The sequence below is a fragment of the Rutilus rutilus genome (genome assembly GCF_951802725.1).
Source record: "Rutilus rutilus genome assembly, chromosome: 12".
In the NCBI taxonomy this organism is placed as follows: domain Eukaryota; kingdom Metazoa; phylum Chordata; class Actinopteri; order Cypriniformes; family Leuciscidae; genus Rutilus; species Rutilus rutilus.
Window position 1 is genome coordinate 31,861,694 of NC_140217.1, and position 17,729 is coordinate 31,879,422.

At 36.7% G+C, this 17,729-nt stretch overlaps 1 protein-coding gene across 2 annotated transcripts in view; it reads left to right on the forward strand.

Annotated features, from left to right (window-relative positions):
- The window catches only part of srgap3 (SLIT-ROBO Rho GTPase activating protein 3), a 93,851-nt gene that overhangs the window by 30,821 nt on the left and 45,301 nt on the right, over positions 1–17,729 (forward strand). For both annotated transcript variants that reach the window (XM_084426368.1, XM_084426369.1), the window contains exons 3-4: positions 9,502–9,664; positions 14,648–14,710. In XM_084426368.1, coding sequence (XP_084282494.1) covers positions 9,502–9,664; positions 14,648–14,710 — 226 coding nt within the window. The remainder of the gene's footprint in view (positions 1–9,501; positions 9,665–14,647; positions 14,711–17,729) is intronic.

Below are 17,729 nucleotides of genomic sequence, written 5' to 3' on the forward strand. Positions count from 1 at the left end.
TGGACGTCGAAACTGTTTTTCTACAGTGTCTACATCTGACTTCACTGCGTTTTTTGGGGGGGTACAAGCTGCTCTTGTTGCTCAGTTGTCTCAGTGATTAAGCTCTCCATGCTCGACATGTCGGCGGAATAACGTACTGTAAGGGAGCGGGGTCACGTGACTCCACACGCGGTAGTGTTTTAAAGGGAAAGTAATCGAAATAATCGACCTGGGAAAATTTGATCGATTATAGGTTCTGAATGTCGATTTCGATTACTTTTCGATTAATCGCCCAGCCCTACTCTCTCCTGCTGCTGGACATAATCGTCCTTCAGACAAGGGTTGCTCCTCGTTCTCTACTTTCTGCAAAGTTTAAAGAAGTTGTTAAATGCCTGTAGAATTTTACGCATTAGGATGTTATCTTTGGTTGTTAATTTAAATAAAATACCCTTTGTTTCCTCAAAAGAAAACATACTTTTGCTTCATGCTATTCCAAGATTGCCAGTTCTGTCCTCCAATTTCTAGACTAATTGACCCTTTTCTAACCCAACTTTAAAAATGTAAGCAACTGTTCTTATCAGACAAGTTTATCTTCTTTCAACCAAAATGCTTATTCCAAACCTGTATGACTGACATTCTTCTGTGCAACACAAAAGGTGATTGTAAAATGTCTTTTTATTGTCCATACAGTGAAAGTTAATGGTGTCCAATATTGTTTTGGACTTCACTAACTTTCATTATGTGGACCTCTTTTGTGATTCATAGAATGATGACAGAATTTTCAATTATGGGGGAACTATCCCTTTAAGACTATGGAAAATTTAGTTTGAATATTTTTAAACAGCATTTATAGAATATAAATGTTATAATATGTTGATTCCGGTGACTAATGGCAAAAGTAACTTAGAATATCATACTGTATGTGTTATAGAAACGTTTCAGCAATGCAGTAAACAGCTACAGTTTTCATTAGGAGTGATTATTGGCTCATGTGGCATCAAGCCAACAATGGATTTTGAGTCTGCAGTAAAACTTCTGCTAACAAAACCTCAATTGGTCACTGTGGGATGTGAAAAATAAAGAATTTACCAACGCTAACTCTGATATGGCCGTAGAAACGCATTGTGTCAGCTTGAGATAGATTTCATATTTTTCTGGGAATGATAGGAAAAATGAACATATTGAGACAACAACTCTTTTAGATGTTTAGTGTCGGAATTTGTACATATACGGGTTGTGTCATGAATGTAGGTAGGTTTGTTTTGTGAGTGTTTTGCAGCAGGATTGGCGGGTTTAATTAATAGCAGCTGGTGGAGGAGGGCCGTCTGCTGCTGGCTCCCGGGGCCAGTCTCACTGCACCATTGACTACATTACTGCAGACAACAATGAGGAACGGCAGCGCCAATGGCTGCTGCTCTCTTGGCCCTGCGTCTGGCCTTGTTATTCTCTAGTTATTTCTGTTTTTGTACTTCATTTCCCCCCTTCCCCTTTTCTTTGATATTTTGTCAGCTTTTGGGTTCTAGTTTTGCTGACGCAAGCCTCACCACAAGCTGACTCATGCTAAGAAACAAGCAATCACAAATGCAGACACAAACACATGCTTACATTGACAACAAACTTTTGTCTTTTTCAGTGAATAGATGGACTTGGAATCAGAATCAGTTTTATAGTCTCTTCATGAACAAAATGCAACAGTATGCAGGATCAAGGAATATGTCTTATTTCACTTAATAACTTTTTTATACACTATTACACATTCATGCATGTTTCTTTATCACTCTAAAGTGTCAATAACTATAAGTAGTACTGTGCTAAAAAAAGAAATATTGTGAATTGTTATTACAATTTAAAATAATTTTTGCTCTATTTTGCTTAAAATAACTGTGTCACAATAAATCATTCTAATATGCTGATTTGGTACACAATTAACATTTCTTATTATCGTCGCTGTTAAAAAGTTTTTTTTTGTGGAAACTGTGACTGACTTTTTTCATGATTCTTTGATGAATAAAAATGTCAAAAGAACAACATTTATTTATAATAGAAATCTTTTGTAACATTTATATCTTTATTGTCACTTTTTGTCAATTTATTGCATCCTTACTGAATAAAAGTATTAATTTCTTTAAAAAAAATCTTACAGATCCCAGACTTTTGAATGGTAGTGCATGTTGTTTTATTTTATGAAAAGAAATGGGAAAAGCAGAATCCTCATACTGTTTAGTCAACCATACTGTTTAGTGGTCATTATATAAAAAATAAATAAAAAAAACCCAGAATTACATGATTCGCAAATCCACATTCCGTTCAGGAGCACTGTATAATAAAAAATATAGTTTATGCACAATTACTGTATATCTTCATATCTCTGCTTTGACTGCCCACAGCAGCCTACAGTATTGCCTTCAGTAATTTTCTACATTAACTTTCTGCACTGACAAGTATTAAGATTAAACACGACATTTTCATCTACAAATATGTAATGTCAATTTGCTCATCTCTTTATTTATAGGTTAAAAAAAACGATGTATTTCTACACAGACCATGACATGTCTAAAGGAGATAAGAAGGTGTCTACAATAGTGTCATTAATGGCCGTTAGTGTGTGTGTGTCCGTGTGTGAGTTTCCCTATCACCACAAAGCAGACTTGTCATCCACGCTGGGCTTTACCAGTCAGAACACAAACTCTGCATGCTTGTGTGTGTTTATTTGAACAGGTTTAGCTTTATTCTTACCACATTTCCTGTTCTTATCTTGCCTCGTTCCCTGGCCTGCATGTGTTGTTATTGCAGTCTCATTTGATGCGTATTGGTGCTGAGACTTGCAACACACAGTACCTGAATACTAATCCAAGCTGCTCTGCAGTTCAGCTCTTTCTATATGCATTAAACCAGGCATAGATGACTTCTAAAGTATACATGAATGAGGGTTGAGGCTTCTGCATTTATTTTGCAGGGTAGCTTGCTGATGGAAATGAATGTAAACTAAATGACCTCTAGGTTGTTTTGCTTGGCTGAAATGACAAAAAAGGCCATTGCCCACGCAGGTTTTTTAATGCAAAGATGAGAATGCATTGAAAGAATGCATTGAGGGCACTGATTATAAGGTGTGATGTTTGAATGCATTCACAAAGCTACTATACATTTTTTTCCCATGTTGCTAATGACAAAACACAGTGCTATACTGTTTGTACCAGTCAATTGACCCCAAAAAGAGAGGAAAATGCATTCTTCTGATTAAAATATTCTCTTCCATTATTCAGAAGGTCTATTTCTGCCAGATGTTTCAATGACTGAATACTTTTGTGCTGTTGCAGTGAGTTGATTTAAATATAATTTTAGTAATTCAGAATATTAATGTAATTAATGACCAGAGGACACATCTTAAATACTTCCTGTAGACGAACATGAATATATATTCCAGCATGTAAACCAGAGTATAAAATTAAGTGCATTTTTAAGTATGTTCCCTTGATTATGTGACAGGCTTATTAAATCAGTGCTAATTTACATAGATCTCGTTAATGTTACTCATTATGGCCATTTTATTAATATATACAACATATTAACCCAAGTCATTTACATTAAATATTTTATACACGCTGACTATAGCGATGTGGTGTTCATTAAGAATTAATTCATAATGTAATTTAAATATGAATCCATACATATGTGTTATAAGTTATGCCTATGCGACAAAGTAGTGCCCACAGTCTGTCAATACTAATCATCACACATTGAATCCAGATCGGATGTCATTGTACTGTTTGAATACTGTTTGGTCTTCATTCTTACATTTATTTGAAGCTGCCAGAGCAAAAATGCATTATGTGAACTGAAGCAATCAATAATAATAATATGTGAAAATTTGAGGATTTTAAACAAAGCGATGATGTTTTGGGCTAAGATGCAGTTCTGGTGTAGATGTGGCAGCACACAGACTGGATTTGCTGCATATTGGACAGAAGCCTGAAATCAAACTGCCCTGCAGTACGTTCCTGCTGCATTCCACTCCTCGCACGGCAGCACCTGCCTTCTACCTCCGGCCTTCATTCACTCACTGCCAAGCCTCTCAGAGAGCATGCCAAGACCCTTGGGATCGTATGTGCTTGGAAAGTCAATCTCTCAGACTTAGACATTAAAGGATTAGTTCATCCAAAAATGAAAAATCATTAACTCATTCTCATGGCATTCCAAACTCACATGACTTTTCAAAACGAGATATTTTGAATAATTTAATGGTCTTTTCCGTGCAATTACTGGTGCTTTCAAGTTTCAAAAAGGATGCAAAAGCCCCATGGAGTACATTAAAAGTTGCTTATATTTCAGCCCTTCTCAAGTCATACAGTAGCTCTGGCCAACAGACTGAAACTTTAGTTCTTATTCACGATTATTTTCCTCTCCATTGGACCGTTTAAGTTGTGATGAATCTGAAGTAGTGATTTTTTTTTTTTCCTTCTTCTTCTTCTTTATTGTGAAGTACATCCGATTGCAAAGGGCTATTGAAAAAGGAAAAAATGTAGGTTGGGACTTCGGATTTTGAGGTATGGGTGTTGCACTTAAAAATGAGTGTGAACTTGTGGTTGATTTTGGAGGGCTGTGGTTTAAGTCTGTCGAGTTAGAGACGTTTGAATTAAACATTATTATGTAAAAAATTTGGTTGAATCGCTCACAATAAGATCTACTGTATGACTTGTTACAAAACGTTGAATGAGCCATCACTTCTCTCATGAAAATGAGAAACAGAATAATATTTTCCATGAATAATTACTTAAATTTCTCACACAAAGCTTTAATTTAACTTTCCAAAGCGAACATGTATTTTTTCCCGTAATATTTATGATATTTGTTGTTTTGGAGTTTGACAGCCCCAGTTATCATTCACTTCATCATACATTTTTTTTATAAAAAAACAGTTTGAAAAGTGGCCAGAATATTTTTCCAAAAAATAAGCACATTTAGTGTTCTTGACAGAAGAAAGAGAGGGTTTGGAATGACTTGAAGGTGAGTAAATCATGCCAGAATTCAGTATTCCTTTAAAGCTCAGTGCAATTTAAACGTTCAGATCTTTTGGTTTTGGTTCCATGAATATGGCTAATAATGTGAGATTAATGAGGTCAGAATCGTCAGCAGTGAGCTTTTGAGCTAATCCTTGTCCTACCATTCACTGCTTTGAGGAAATTCTCTGCTCTCTCTCTTTTCCAGCCCTCTCATGGGGCTACAGCTGGGAGCAATCATACATTGGTGGCCTCATTTTGCGTGTCTGTGGATTGGGGGGTGTTATTGGGGGTTGGTGGGCAGGCAAAAATCGTGCAATGTATTGAAGCTTACTTAAAAAGGCGGAAATACATGAACTGAGAAGCGTATGCCCCCCTTTCTCTTTCCACTACGGTTCCTGATTTGGCACTTGATTCCTTCCCCTGCTTTTCCGTCAGGAGATAAGCTTGAGCAAGCCACCCCAGACTGGATTAAAAGCTCTTTGATAAAGCAGTATCGAGCTTGGCTCATAAAAAAAAAAAAAAACACTTTCTTGAATGAATATTGTGGCAGGCGGTAAGAGCGATTGTATGATTATGTTTCATGGCTTGTGCAGCTATAATGAAGCTAAGTGTGAAGTGATTTTGAACCCCACTCATACTCCGTGTGGGTGTTTTTAAATACAATACGGATAACCGCTTATCACTTCTTAGCATAGGATTAGAGATCTTTAGATCTCTTGCATAGCCTTAAAGGTTCACTCAAAATGTATCACCCTTGTGTCTATGTACATATTATATATGCGTATTCTTGGATGCTTCTGCACATTTTAATTTGTAGTACTACACATATAAGCTTGCACTTCATACCCATGAATTATACAAACATATCCCTTATGAATAGGTACTGCAGGTACCATGATACATTGATGGTACTGCCACAGAAACCCTACTTACTCATTCACACACAGTAATTTCTCTTTTGCAATTCTTTCTGACTCAACGGGCTGCAAAGCTGTGAAATACTGGAGTCTGAGAGGGTTTGAGAGTGTTGTTTACAAGGATCCAATATGTGGAGATTAAGAACAACACTATGCTCAGTTCTGACTCGAAACCTCTGAGGATCAGTCCGTTTTGTGGATCAATAGCACTCGATTGATGCTGCTTATCATGCGTGTTTGTATCTATGTATGAGTTACTACAATATACCTGGTAGAATTAGTGTCTAGAGTGATGTGAAATAATGAAAGCCTTATCTTTTATTTTTTAAAGGGTGAAATCACTTTCATCTTTTTCCAAACCCATAATGTCTCTCTTCTGTAGAAAACGATGTAGATGTAATCCAGTAAATGATGTTAGAATATTGAACTCTTTTATTTGTTACATTTTTGGATGTCAAACTGCAAATGTAAAAAATAGTTAAACAAATCTTTATAACTCAACGAAAAAATGGATAAAACCGTGCACAACAGTTTACAATCAAACCCACAAACCAAAACCATGAATCAGATTTACTAAATTGAAGAAAATGCTCAAATGCTTACTAAAAAAGAAAAAAAATTAAAAGAAAAAAACAGTGTTTTGAAGCAAACTGTTACTTTGCAGTTGTTATTGAAACCTCACAAGCAAGTGTTTACAGCCAAGATATGATAAGAACTTTATTTAAATAGTGTTATTGTGCCAGAGGCTTTCAGGGGACTAAACTGGCCCACAAAAAGGATATCACCAAATTCCAGAAGCCCTTCTCTCCTGTCACAAACAATCACGGCACAACGTGTTGTGTAGCTCGCCCAAGGCGGCTGTCATGTGGTAAAACAGCTGACTATATATTTTTATAAGCTGTAAAGGGCTTTCCATCGGCAGAAAAATATTGTAGTTGTATTAGTGTTTGTGTTCATTGTAGGAATGCAAATTCTGGTCCTTAACAATTCTATTTATGACTATTCTGAGGACATGACGAACATAATGACTTGCAGTTAATTCAGTTCAGCGGATCAAGAACCACTCTGTGAGATTCATTGAGTTTGTCGTTAGACTTATTCAGACTGATTACTAATGAGCAGACTGATTTATGAGTCTATTTGACCTGTTCATTTGAACAGAACTGGCTCAGTAGCCTCATGAAAATAATTGGTTTTGGTATTTACTTTTGTTAAAATGGAACAAGCAGATTTAGAACCATATTTTATCTCCAGCCCTAGTCGTATGTGCACTACAAACGCCTAAAAAAAACGTAAGTATATGAGAGTCTTGGCATTGCACCCTTGTTTCAAAGGCTTTGAAATTAGATTAAGAGTTATATGTGATCTTTGGCCCTTTGTATGGATTATAGACCATGAACATTGAAAAAAAGCAATTGGAGAAATGTGATTATGAATCATATGATCCTTTTTTCAGGCCTTGATTGTAGAGTCGGAGCTGTGCTTTTGATCTATTTTCTGAATATTGAAAAAAAAAGTATAAATGTGGGCCAGATAATGTCTTTCTGCTTTTTTGGATGGAATAAGGGGATTTCTAATCTTCAGATCTACCCTATGGCCTTGTGCTACAATTGCCAGTTTCTAAAGTAGGGGAAAAAAAATAAAAAATCTTTATAATATTTTTGCACAGTTTAAGTTTTTCATTTTTCAGCTCAATCGATGGGCACATTCTTATTTCCTTGCTGCGGCCGTGTTCTGTCACATTGTATTAAACTCCTTCCTCTTCCTCTTTCTCATTCTTGCAAATGCAGTGCAAATCTTCTGCATATAAAGTTTATCTTTAAGAGGAAGCTATGCATGAACAGATAGCACTGCTTATTGAGTGTGTCTGACAGTGTGAACCGCAATGCATTTGTGTTTTGCAAGTGACATGATATTCTCATTTTCTTTTCTTTTTTACAGCGGTGCGGCACAGTTATCTCCAAAGCAGCAAACTTTAATCGTGTGCATTGGTAATACCTGTGCCTTGGTAATACCTTTTGTTTGTTTATTTATTTGGATATGTGTGATGGCAAAGCTGAATTTTCAGCAGCCATTATTTCAGTCTTCAGTCGCACATGATCCTTCAGAAATCAAACTAATATTCAGATTTAGTGGTCAAGAAAATGTCCCAAATTCAAAGTTCCCAAGGTCAAATTGACTGCTTAATACATGTCAAAATATTACATAATGTCCATATCAACTTGACAATAAACAACAATATCAATAAAGTCATTTTAAAAATCAGATCTGGTACAAATAGCGCCTTAAAGATGAAGATTTTTAAAATAATGGCCGCTTTCAAAACAGCTGTTTACACTTTTGGAGGGACTTTAACTTTAAAGTTATTATAGATGTCTTTATATATATATGTATATGCTACATAAGCTATGCAGTGTTTGTTTTTGGCAAGCTTGTCATTACACCAAAGATCAGCATTAATAAGGTGCTGGTTGGCATATGCTTCTATGTTTACTGTTTATCCTTATTTGAGGGCAGATTACAGGGCTAATAACGTTCGCCACATGCAGCAGGGAGATATACGTTCCTCATTAGCAGCGATTAGCATTTCACTAACTCTTGCAAGAGGCCACACTTTGATGTTCTCCCCCTAGTCCAAATACTCTCTGAAATAATTGACTTTGCTCCTTGTGTCGTTTATCCAAAGCCTCATCCTGCTATCTCTCGGCTTTTCAATACACTCCACTCAGTTATTTATTTTTTGCACTCTTGTTCTTGAGCTTGTTGATTGGTTAAGGAGATAGGACTAAGGAAAGAAGTGAAGGGTTAGCACAGAACACAAGCTTATGGTCCCCAAAGCTGATTAATTTCAAGCTAGGACGATTTCTGTCTCAGAGCCATTACTTTTAGCAGTGTTAAGGTATTAAGTGATCAGTGTACTGTATGTGTGGTGTGAGGGACTGAAATGAAAGAGTATGTTTATAATGTAAATGTAAAAGTGTACTATTAATTTTTTGTGATCAGGCTCACTCAAAATCTGATTTTCAACTGGTGGACAATAAAACAGGCAGAATAAAACCCAATCATATGACCGAAATATCATTGGGTGTGGTCTCCTAAAATAAGAACACCCTAGTAATGCTCTAGCAACAACCCAGAACACCCTAGCAACTGCATAGAAATGTGCTGACAAAGACTAGCAACCACCCACTATATCCTAGCATAATGGTGATGAGTTTTGTATGTTATTATTAATATGAAAATCAAGAGAATCACATCATTTTAAATGTGTGTCTTCAAGAGTGGATGATAGCAGTGAGGGTGACTGGCTGCCAAAACACAATTTTTTTTTTTGTCAGAGTCACTAAAAGTAATTTAATATGACTGCATTTGTTAGTTTTTTCAGAAAATGATGGCTTTAAACAGAAGTTATGTGCTCAGCATAGGAGAATATTGTACAGGCATTGTGGATTTTGTCTGACAATCTGACAATTATGGGCAAACGAGACGTTATATGGAGAACGAGTCAGACATTTCAGCTGGAAGGGAAGAAATGCATAAAAGCAAGTAAACCAACCAACTTACAGCATTATTTAACATTATTATCCCTTTCTCTGCCCTTCTAGGAAAGAACAACACCTTCTCTCTTCAGTAAACTGCTGGTATCTGGTTTTAAACCAAACTCGAAGAGAAAGTAGAGATCACGCCACACTTAACGACATTTACATCAACAATGTCATCGTTCGCCTGGCTCAGATCAGCGAGGACGTCATCCGGCTCTTCAAAAAGGTCTGCATCTTTGACACCCTTCTTCTTTTCTCACATCTATTTAAATTCCATCATAATCTCATGTGCACTTTCAGCTAATAGAAGTCCCTGTGTTCATTATTTCTCGCTGTAAAAAAAAAAAAAAAGGTTTATCCATTTTATTCGTCCCGCTCAGTAGTCTAATCAAATAATGATTGCATTGTGGGATTCAGTATTTCATTTGTATTGCTCTGTTGCAGACTGCATTGGTTTTAATTGGATACACAGTACATTTGTTACACTTTATTTAGATAGTCCACTTTAGACATTCTACTAACTATGAGTAACTTTACAACTACATGTCAAATATCAGTCATTAGAGTATTAGCAGACTGTCCGCTAACACTTTATTTTGATGCTCCCCCAACAGACATTCTACTGATTTATAAGTACATGTCAACTTATTCTACTAACCCTAACCTAACAGTTTACTAAGAGCACTACTCTAACGAGAGTTAGTTGACATGTAGTTGCTAATTAATGAGAGTTAGTTGACACTTGACAGTTGCAAAGCTACTTATATTAAATTGAATGTCTAAAGGGACTATCGAAATAAAGTGTAACCACACATGGGTTATTCATTCATGCAAACAAGATGAGTCATCTAATTTGTTGGGTCTGTTGTCGCTGGAAGTTTATTTTGTGGACTTTTAGGAGTGCACTTGTATATAGAAACTAAATAAACTAAATGCCACAAAACTCCAATTTTCTAAGTAGTGAGGTTTTTCTACTGGTAACATAAAACTTTTCCAAACGTGGGAAATAGTAACACCCTCCGCTGCACCAAAATCATTATGTATTCTTTCACACACACAGGTGACTTCATACATTTGCATGCATTTTCTTGGCAGGCATTCTTCTAAGCACAGCAACGTCTACCTCCTACCTTCTTGCTTAGCTGTAGGTTGTGGATTTTAAATGCCTGCGTACGGTGTATACGGATGGTATGCGACAAAATGATTGGGAATGTCTAAATGCATGCTGTCTCACAGTGTGACTACTGCCTATTTATGCACATCCTCTCAGAGTAAAAGTCATACTGTGGTGAGGAGTGCCGCCACTGGCTGTATTCTCCGTGGTGTGACTTCTGGGCTATATGAGTTGGAACGATGTCAACACATAGCCTGGATTCCTGTGGTGAAATCCAAACACTACTAGCGTGTTTACACCTGGCTGCTTTTCCTGTAGGTGAGGCCCTGTGCTTCCAGCCACCATTCATAGGAGAGTGGTTCAGTGAGGTGACTGTGAACCAATAAAACACACAGAGAGCACCTTGGGAAAGTGTTAATTGCCTGCAGTGAGTGTACTCAAGGTCACCTAAGATACCCTACTCTGTATGAATGTATGCTTGAATGATGCTGTGATGTGACAGGCTCAGTTCAGTTGTATTTAAAAATAGAGCGGAGGATGCATCATTTTTATCCGATTTGATTCTGATTCTCAAGCTTTCAGTTCGATTTAATTATAATTCAGTTTGATTCAGTTTTGACTTATTTGATTTATTTCAGTTATAATGCCCATTTTGCGCATTTAAAAAAAGAAATTCTCTCACAACTAATACTGTTAATAATACAGGGAACCTTATAAATGATTATAAATTTGTAAACAATATCAACATAAAATTGATATGTGGATATAAAATGAAGACACCTTTAAATTGCATTTCTAGTGAAAAATTATTATACATATGAATTAAACTCAAATTTCCCTTTTTTTAAATGATGAATTAAAAGGACTGGCTCAATAGAGTAATTTGTTCATGAATGTAACATCACTGGTTGTGTTGTACAGTATGTTTTTGATTTCACCGAAATTAACAGATTTAAAAGAGTTAAAAAGAAATTTGATTCTTTTTTTTCTTTTTTTTTACACAGTCATGTTTATAACACGGTGGCAATAAATATTCTGTGGTATTTCTGTTCAAATTCATCAAGCAGATGAAACTATTTTGAAACCAGAACAAAAAAAATTCCTATTAACATTTTTGCATGTTGTTGAGGCTGTGTAGTTCATGGTAATATTATTAAATGTCATTCTGCGATTTAAGGACATTTTTTTTTACTTTTGGTACTGTTGTACAGTTGAATCACTCCTTGATGTCCAATGTGAAATATGAGTCCTGAGGTCTAGCAACATGAGTCTGCCATCTGGAATGATAATGAATAGCCTTCCTTACACCCTTAAGCTCTTATTTGAACCTTTTCTTTATGTGTTTGGGACATTCAATAGCAGTTAGTAGACACTAACAGCAGTTTTGTCCATGCCAAAGGTTTCCAGCACACATTAAGAGGAGAAACCTAGACCTGAGGTCAGCGAAACCTTTCACTGGTGAGGATGTATGAGCAGCAGAGACAGCTGGGAAACATGTACTGTAGCTTGACAGCATTTTTACGGTCTTACGCTAGCGTTACCAGTGGCAAGATACTGCAGTGTGTCAGTGGCTTTGGCTCTTTCATAATGTTGCATCAGAGGTTTTCACTGAGAGCTCTTCCTATATATATTCTATGCTCTTAATTTGATGTATGCAATAATACTGTTTCTCAGTCACCATGGCCTGATTTGGCTCAACAAAAGCATGAATTTGCAATGGGTTTTGTGAGGAAGATAAAGATAAAGGGAACACCTCATTATCTGACAAGATTAGGGCCAGATTTACCAAACAGGGCAATTAAGCGTGAGAGCACAATCCCATAAAAGAGCCGATGGGATTGGAAAGTTCTGCGTGTGATCTACTGACGTCACACAAATTAAAGAACACAGACACAGTCGGATCATTTCCATAATGACCAACGAAATCAAGAGCAACGCAAATTAGCGTCTGGTTTAAGACGTGCTTTTTTGGGGGCGGTAAATATTGACACAAACACCAGTTAATTGAGTAGCAAACCTTAGTAAATCACCTTGCATGATTCTCTTAAATACTCTCCTTACATAAATGTTGTGTCTGAAAGGGAAACTCCTACAAATGCATATGCAATAAGGTCAGTCGCAAAAATAACTGTCCACGCCTTTTCAGCGCTAATTTTTCACTGTGTGTCTTTAGTAAATCCTGATAGTAGTTTTTTAACGCCAAAAGAGGGTTTGCGCTGACACAAGCTGCTAGTAAATCTGGCCTATAATGTCCTATCTTTTGATAGTTTTGATAGTTTCACTGAACCTATAAGCTAAGCATTTACCCGGAATATTCGATTTAAAAAAAAAAAAGTTATATATTTTATGAAATATTTTTTTACATTCAGATGATATTTGCTGTCACTCATATAAATCTTCTCATGTAAATACAAACTTTGATAATAATATTTTTTTAAAACACTAATAAAAAAATTCTCAAATGTAATCTTTATCAAATATTAAAATGAATATAATTTTTTTGAAACTGTATGTTTTAGTGTTGTAATGCCTAAATTCACTTGTAGAATTTTTTTTTTTTCAATTTACCTAAAATCAATTCATATGCATGCTTATTCCATTAGTGTGGATGGCTAGATTTGTAAATTGGTTGCAGGGATAAGTGTGTATGTACACATTCATGTGTAGAGAGAGATTATTTTTGATCCCTAAGAACAGGCCTGACTATACTCATGCTGTAGCCTTTATTGATCACTGAGAATTACAGTCCATTATGCTTTACGAACATAAAAGGGTTTCAGAGGGCTACTGGCGTAATTCATTCGAGTAGGCTGGGATCATGCACACTCGCTATGTGCATTTTCAAATATGACGGATACATCAAAATGTTATTTGTGCAGGACGATCTAGATCGTTCAAGTAGTGATATTTATATACTATTATAGTATTCATTAATCTTTTGAGTTAACTTTTAGTTTTATGTTTTTTTTTTTAGGTTTAAACATTATGTGCTTCTGTTTTTTATTAGCTTTTTTTTATTTCTATTGAGCTTTGATTTATTTTTTATTTCAGTTTTAGTAGCTTTAAAACTTCAGGTAGTTGCCATGGTAACATTTATAAACTTTTTTTTAAGTTTAAGTTTTTCCATCTAATATTTATATTTTATTTATTTCAGCTTTATTTAAATTACCAAAAATTATTTTAAATATTTTGTAACAGTAATTAACAGTAACAACACTGTTCTTGGACAGTTGATCTTGAACGGGTGCTTGATAACATTTTTGTGTTTTGTTTTCTTTATGTATCGTGCATTTTGCCATCTGAATTTTTTGAGGAAGCACTTTTTTTTATGAAAAAAAAAAGTGTGCTTGCAGTGAACAATTTTACCACAAGAATGCATAAGCAATTTTCAGTGTCACAGTCTTCATGTGTCTGAATCAGCCTGGTCCCTGTCTGAACCACTGTTTACAAAATTGCAGGAAACAATGCTGCAAAGCATTGAATCAAATGAGTGATCAAATGAAAACATGAGCCTTTTTGGCATTTTGCGGCAATATAGTGCGGTCACCATACAGCGAGAAACATGAAGCCACTAGCCTGATGCTGTTATTAGCTGCTATTAGCTTACTGCATACTACGCAGTATGTAGGATATAGTATGCAGTATGCTTTATTTACTAAGTTAGTAGTAGGTATTTCATCAGAATTTTCCATGCATAAATTCTTACAGCTGGCAGTATAGTGTATAGCAGAAATAATATTAGAGAGTAGTATAAAAAGTATGCTATTCTGCGCACATTCAAGCATAACCATAGAAAAATGTGAAATAATAAAATACTCTTTCATTAAGAGTTTTTGCTACAGTATGTGTTTTTTTTACTTGCATTTTGGATGTTAGTCAAGTATGTTTGTGACTCTTGGCAGGTTATAAAAAAAGAGCGGGTATTTGTGCCGCATAAACCAGTCTATAAAAATGGGAAAACATCTTTAATATGACACCATCATAAAACTTGCACATTTTTAATGGAACTGAACGAGCTGAATGAGTAACTTTTTGTTGTTGTCTTAAAATCAGTTATTGAGTTTGACTAATTTGTGACCCATTTTGTATTTGCAGAGTAAAGATATTGGCATTCAGATGCACGAGGAGCTGGTGAAAGTGACGAACGAGCTGTACACTGTGAGTATAATGTCTCTCTATCTCTCTTCCTTTATTTTTCCTTCTCTCTATTTTTCTCGCTCTCCCTCTGAATGGAGCTCTCACCCGCTGTGTCCTGCCATGCACCATGGAAACGCTGACTCTCCGGCCAAGAACAAAAACAGTTTGGCAGTGCGACAGTTTGAAGAAGAAAGAAACTGTTGCTTCACATAGTTTTCTATTAAAGGATGGGAAACTGAATCAAGGGATTTTTTAGTGAATAACGAAAGTGGTACTATTTGTGATTGTGGTAGTCATGGGAAAATAGTTGATTGGTAGAGACGCCTGTTCCACGCCTTTTTAAGCTTCATAGTAGTCACTTCTTCTTCAAAGGCTTCCTCATTGCATTTTAATTTGCTTCAGAATCTGGGTCATTAGGAGCTGAAATCCTTCTTTGATTCCATCGCTTTAGTTTCTTTTACATCAACAGTTTCACATCAATCAAAATGCATGCTCTTTCTTTTTTTCATTCTGGATAACACCCAAGTAACCTCTGCAGAGGAGCAGGCTGAGATTAATGTTGTCACCCATGACAAGACATCAGAGAAGATTCTTCTCCATCGCTCGACCTGTTCCAGATGTCCCTTTTGCATCTTTATGCAGGTGGCATAGTAATATGTCTCCCCTGTATCCCTGAATGGAACTAGCTACAGTATAGCTCACATGGTCATTCTCCTGTTGTCTCATCTCTTGACTGCGGCTGTTCATCACAGTGTCAAACAAGTCTAAAATATGAATGTACTCCACCTAACATACAAGATCTAAAACTATAAATAACCATTCTGACGCCATTCTTAAAATACTTAAGAGCACAAACATGATACTTATGAATCAGAGAGACACTGTTTCTTCCTTTAAAATGTTGAAACGTACTCATATTCGGTTTGGGATCTGCCGCTCTGACGCTGATGTGTTTCAAGGTCACTGACAGGAGTGTAATGTATCGCTGGAGAAGACATGGGAGAGGATCATTATCCTTTCCCTGCCACTCTTCTCTTTCCTCTCTTTTCCTCAAATAAAGCCTTGTCAGAATACCGAATCCCTGCAGAAAGATCTAAATTATTATGTTCTGCATCATTTTGGTCACAAAATATTTAGTATGTACTTTTTCTGCTAAGTAGGCACAGAAATGTGGGCTTTTAACTGTATTATTAGGTTATAGCCTGTGTGCAATATATATATACATATTTTGTGACCTTTGTGTATTTATATACTGTATATATATATATATATATATATATATATAATATATATATAATATATATACACTCACCTAAAGGATTATTAGGAACACCTGTTCAATTTCTCATTAATGCAATTATCTAATCAACCAATCACATGGCAGTTGCTTCAATGCATTTAGGGGTGTGGTCCTGGTCAAGACAATCTCCTGAACTCCAAACTGAATGTCAGAATGGGAAAGAAAGGTGATTTAAGCAATTTTGAGCGTGGCATGGTTGTTGGTGCCAGACGGGCCGGTCTGAGTATTTCACAATCTGCTCAGTTACTTGGATTTTCACGCACAACCATTTCTAGGGTTTACAAAGAATGGTGTGAAAAGGGAAAAACATCCAGTATGCGGCAGTCCTGTGGGCGAAAATGCCTTGTTGATGCTAGAGGTCAGAGGAGAATGGGCCGACTGATTCAAGCTGATAGAAGAGCAACTTTGACTGAAATAACCACTCGTTACAACTGAGGTATGCAGCAAAGCATTTGTGAAGCCACAACACGCACAACCTTGAGGCGGATGGGCTACAACAGCAGAAGACCCCACCGGGTACCACTCATCTCCACTACAAATAGGAAAAAGAGGCTACAATTTGCACGAGCTCACCAAAATTGGACAGTTGAAGACTGGAAAAATGTTGCCCGGTCTGATGAGTCTCGATTTCTGTTGAGACATTCAGATGGTAGAGTCAGAATTTGGCGTAAACAGAATGAGAACATGGATCCATCATGCCTTGTTTCCACTGTGCAGGCTGGTGGTAGTGGTGTAATGGTGTGGGGGATGTTTTCTTGGCACACTTTAGGCCCCTTAGTGCCAATTGGGCATCGTTTAAATGCCACGGCCTACCTGAGCATTGTTTCTGACCATGTCCATCCCTTTGACCACCATGTACCCATCCTCTGATGGCTACTTCCAGCAGGATAATGCACCATGTCACAAAGCTCGAATCATTTCAAATTGGTTTCTTGAACACGACAATGAGTTCACTGTACTAAAATGGCCCCCACAGTCACCAGATCTCAACCCAATAGAGCATCTTTGGGATGTGGTGGAACGGGAGCTTCGAGCCCTGGATGTGCATCCCACAAATCTCCATCAACTGCAAGATGCTATCCTATCAATATGGGCCAACATTTCTAAAGAATGCTTTCAGCACCTTGTTGAATCAATGCCACGTAGAATTAAGGCAGAAAGGGGGCGAAAGGGGGTCAAACACAGTATTAGTATGGTGTTCCTAATAATCCTTTAGGTGAGTGTATATAGATATATAGACATACATACACAAAGTTATGTCATGAAACTAGATGCTGCAGGCTGATAGGTCCTTAACTCAATCTGCTTGCAATCACATAATTCTCTATAGCGCACAGCTGATTGGTTCCTGCTGTATCAGTAGCCAATGAGCTCACTGCTCAACCTTCAAATACTGGTCAGCATTTTCTGTAGCAGTTGCAGTGCACTTTCAGAAACCCTCTACCTTCCCCAGCTCCACCTGTATAGATCTGCTACGGGTAATTCACACATGCTAGTTTGTACAGCAGCTGCAGCATGTCTTACTTGCTCTCAGCAGAGTGTCGTGTGTGTAATGGCAGCAGCAAGTTTCATACTTGCTCTGCAGCAGCAGCAGCGTAACAGATCTATTCCACCAAGACCAAACATATCAACATTGACATATCCATTACCATGCCAAACACTCTGAGAGTTGTTATGACAGAAATATATTTATACTACAGCGCTGTTGAAGCTTGGTTTCTAATTGGTTGATGTACATTC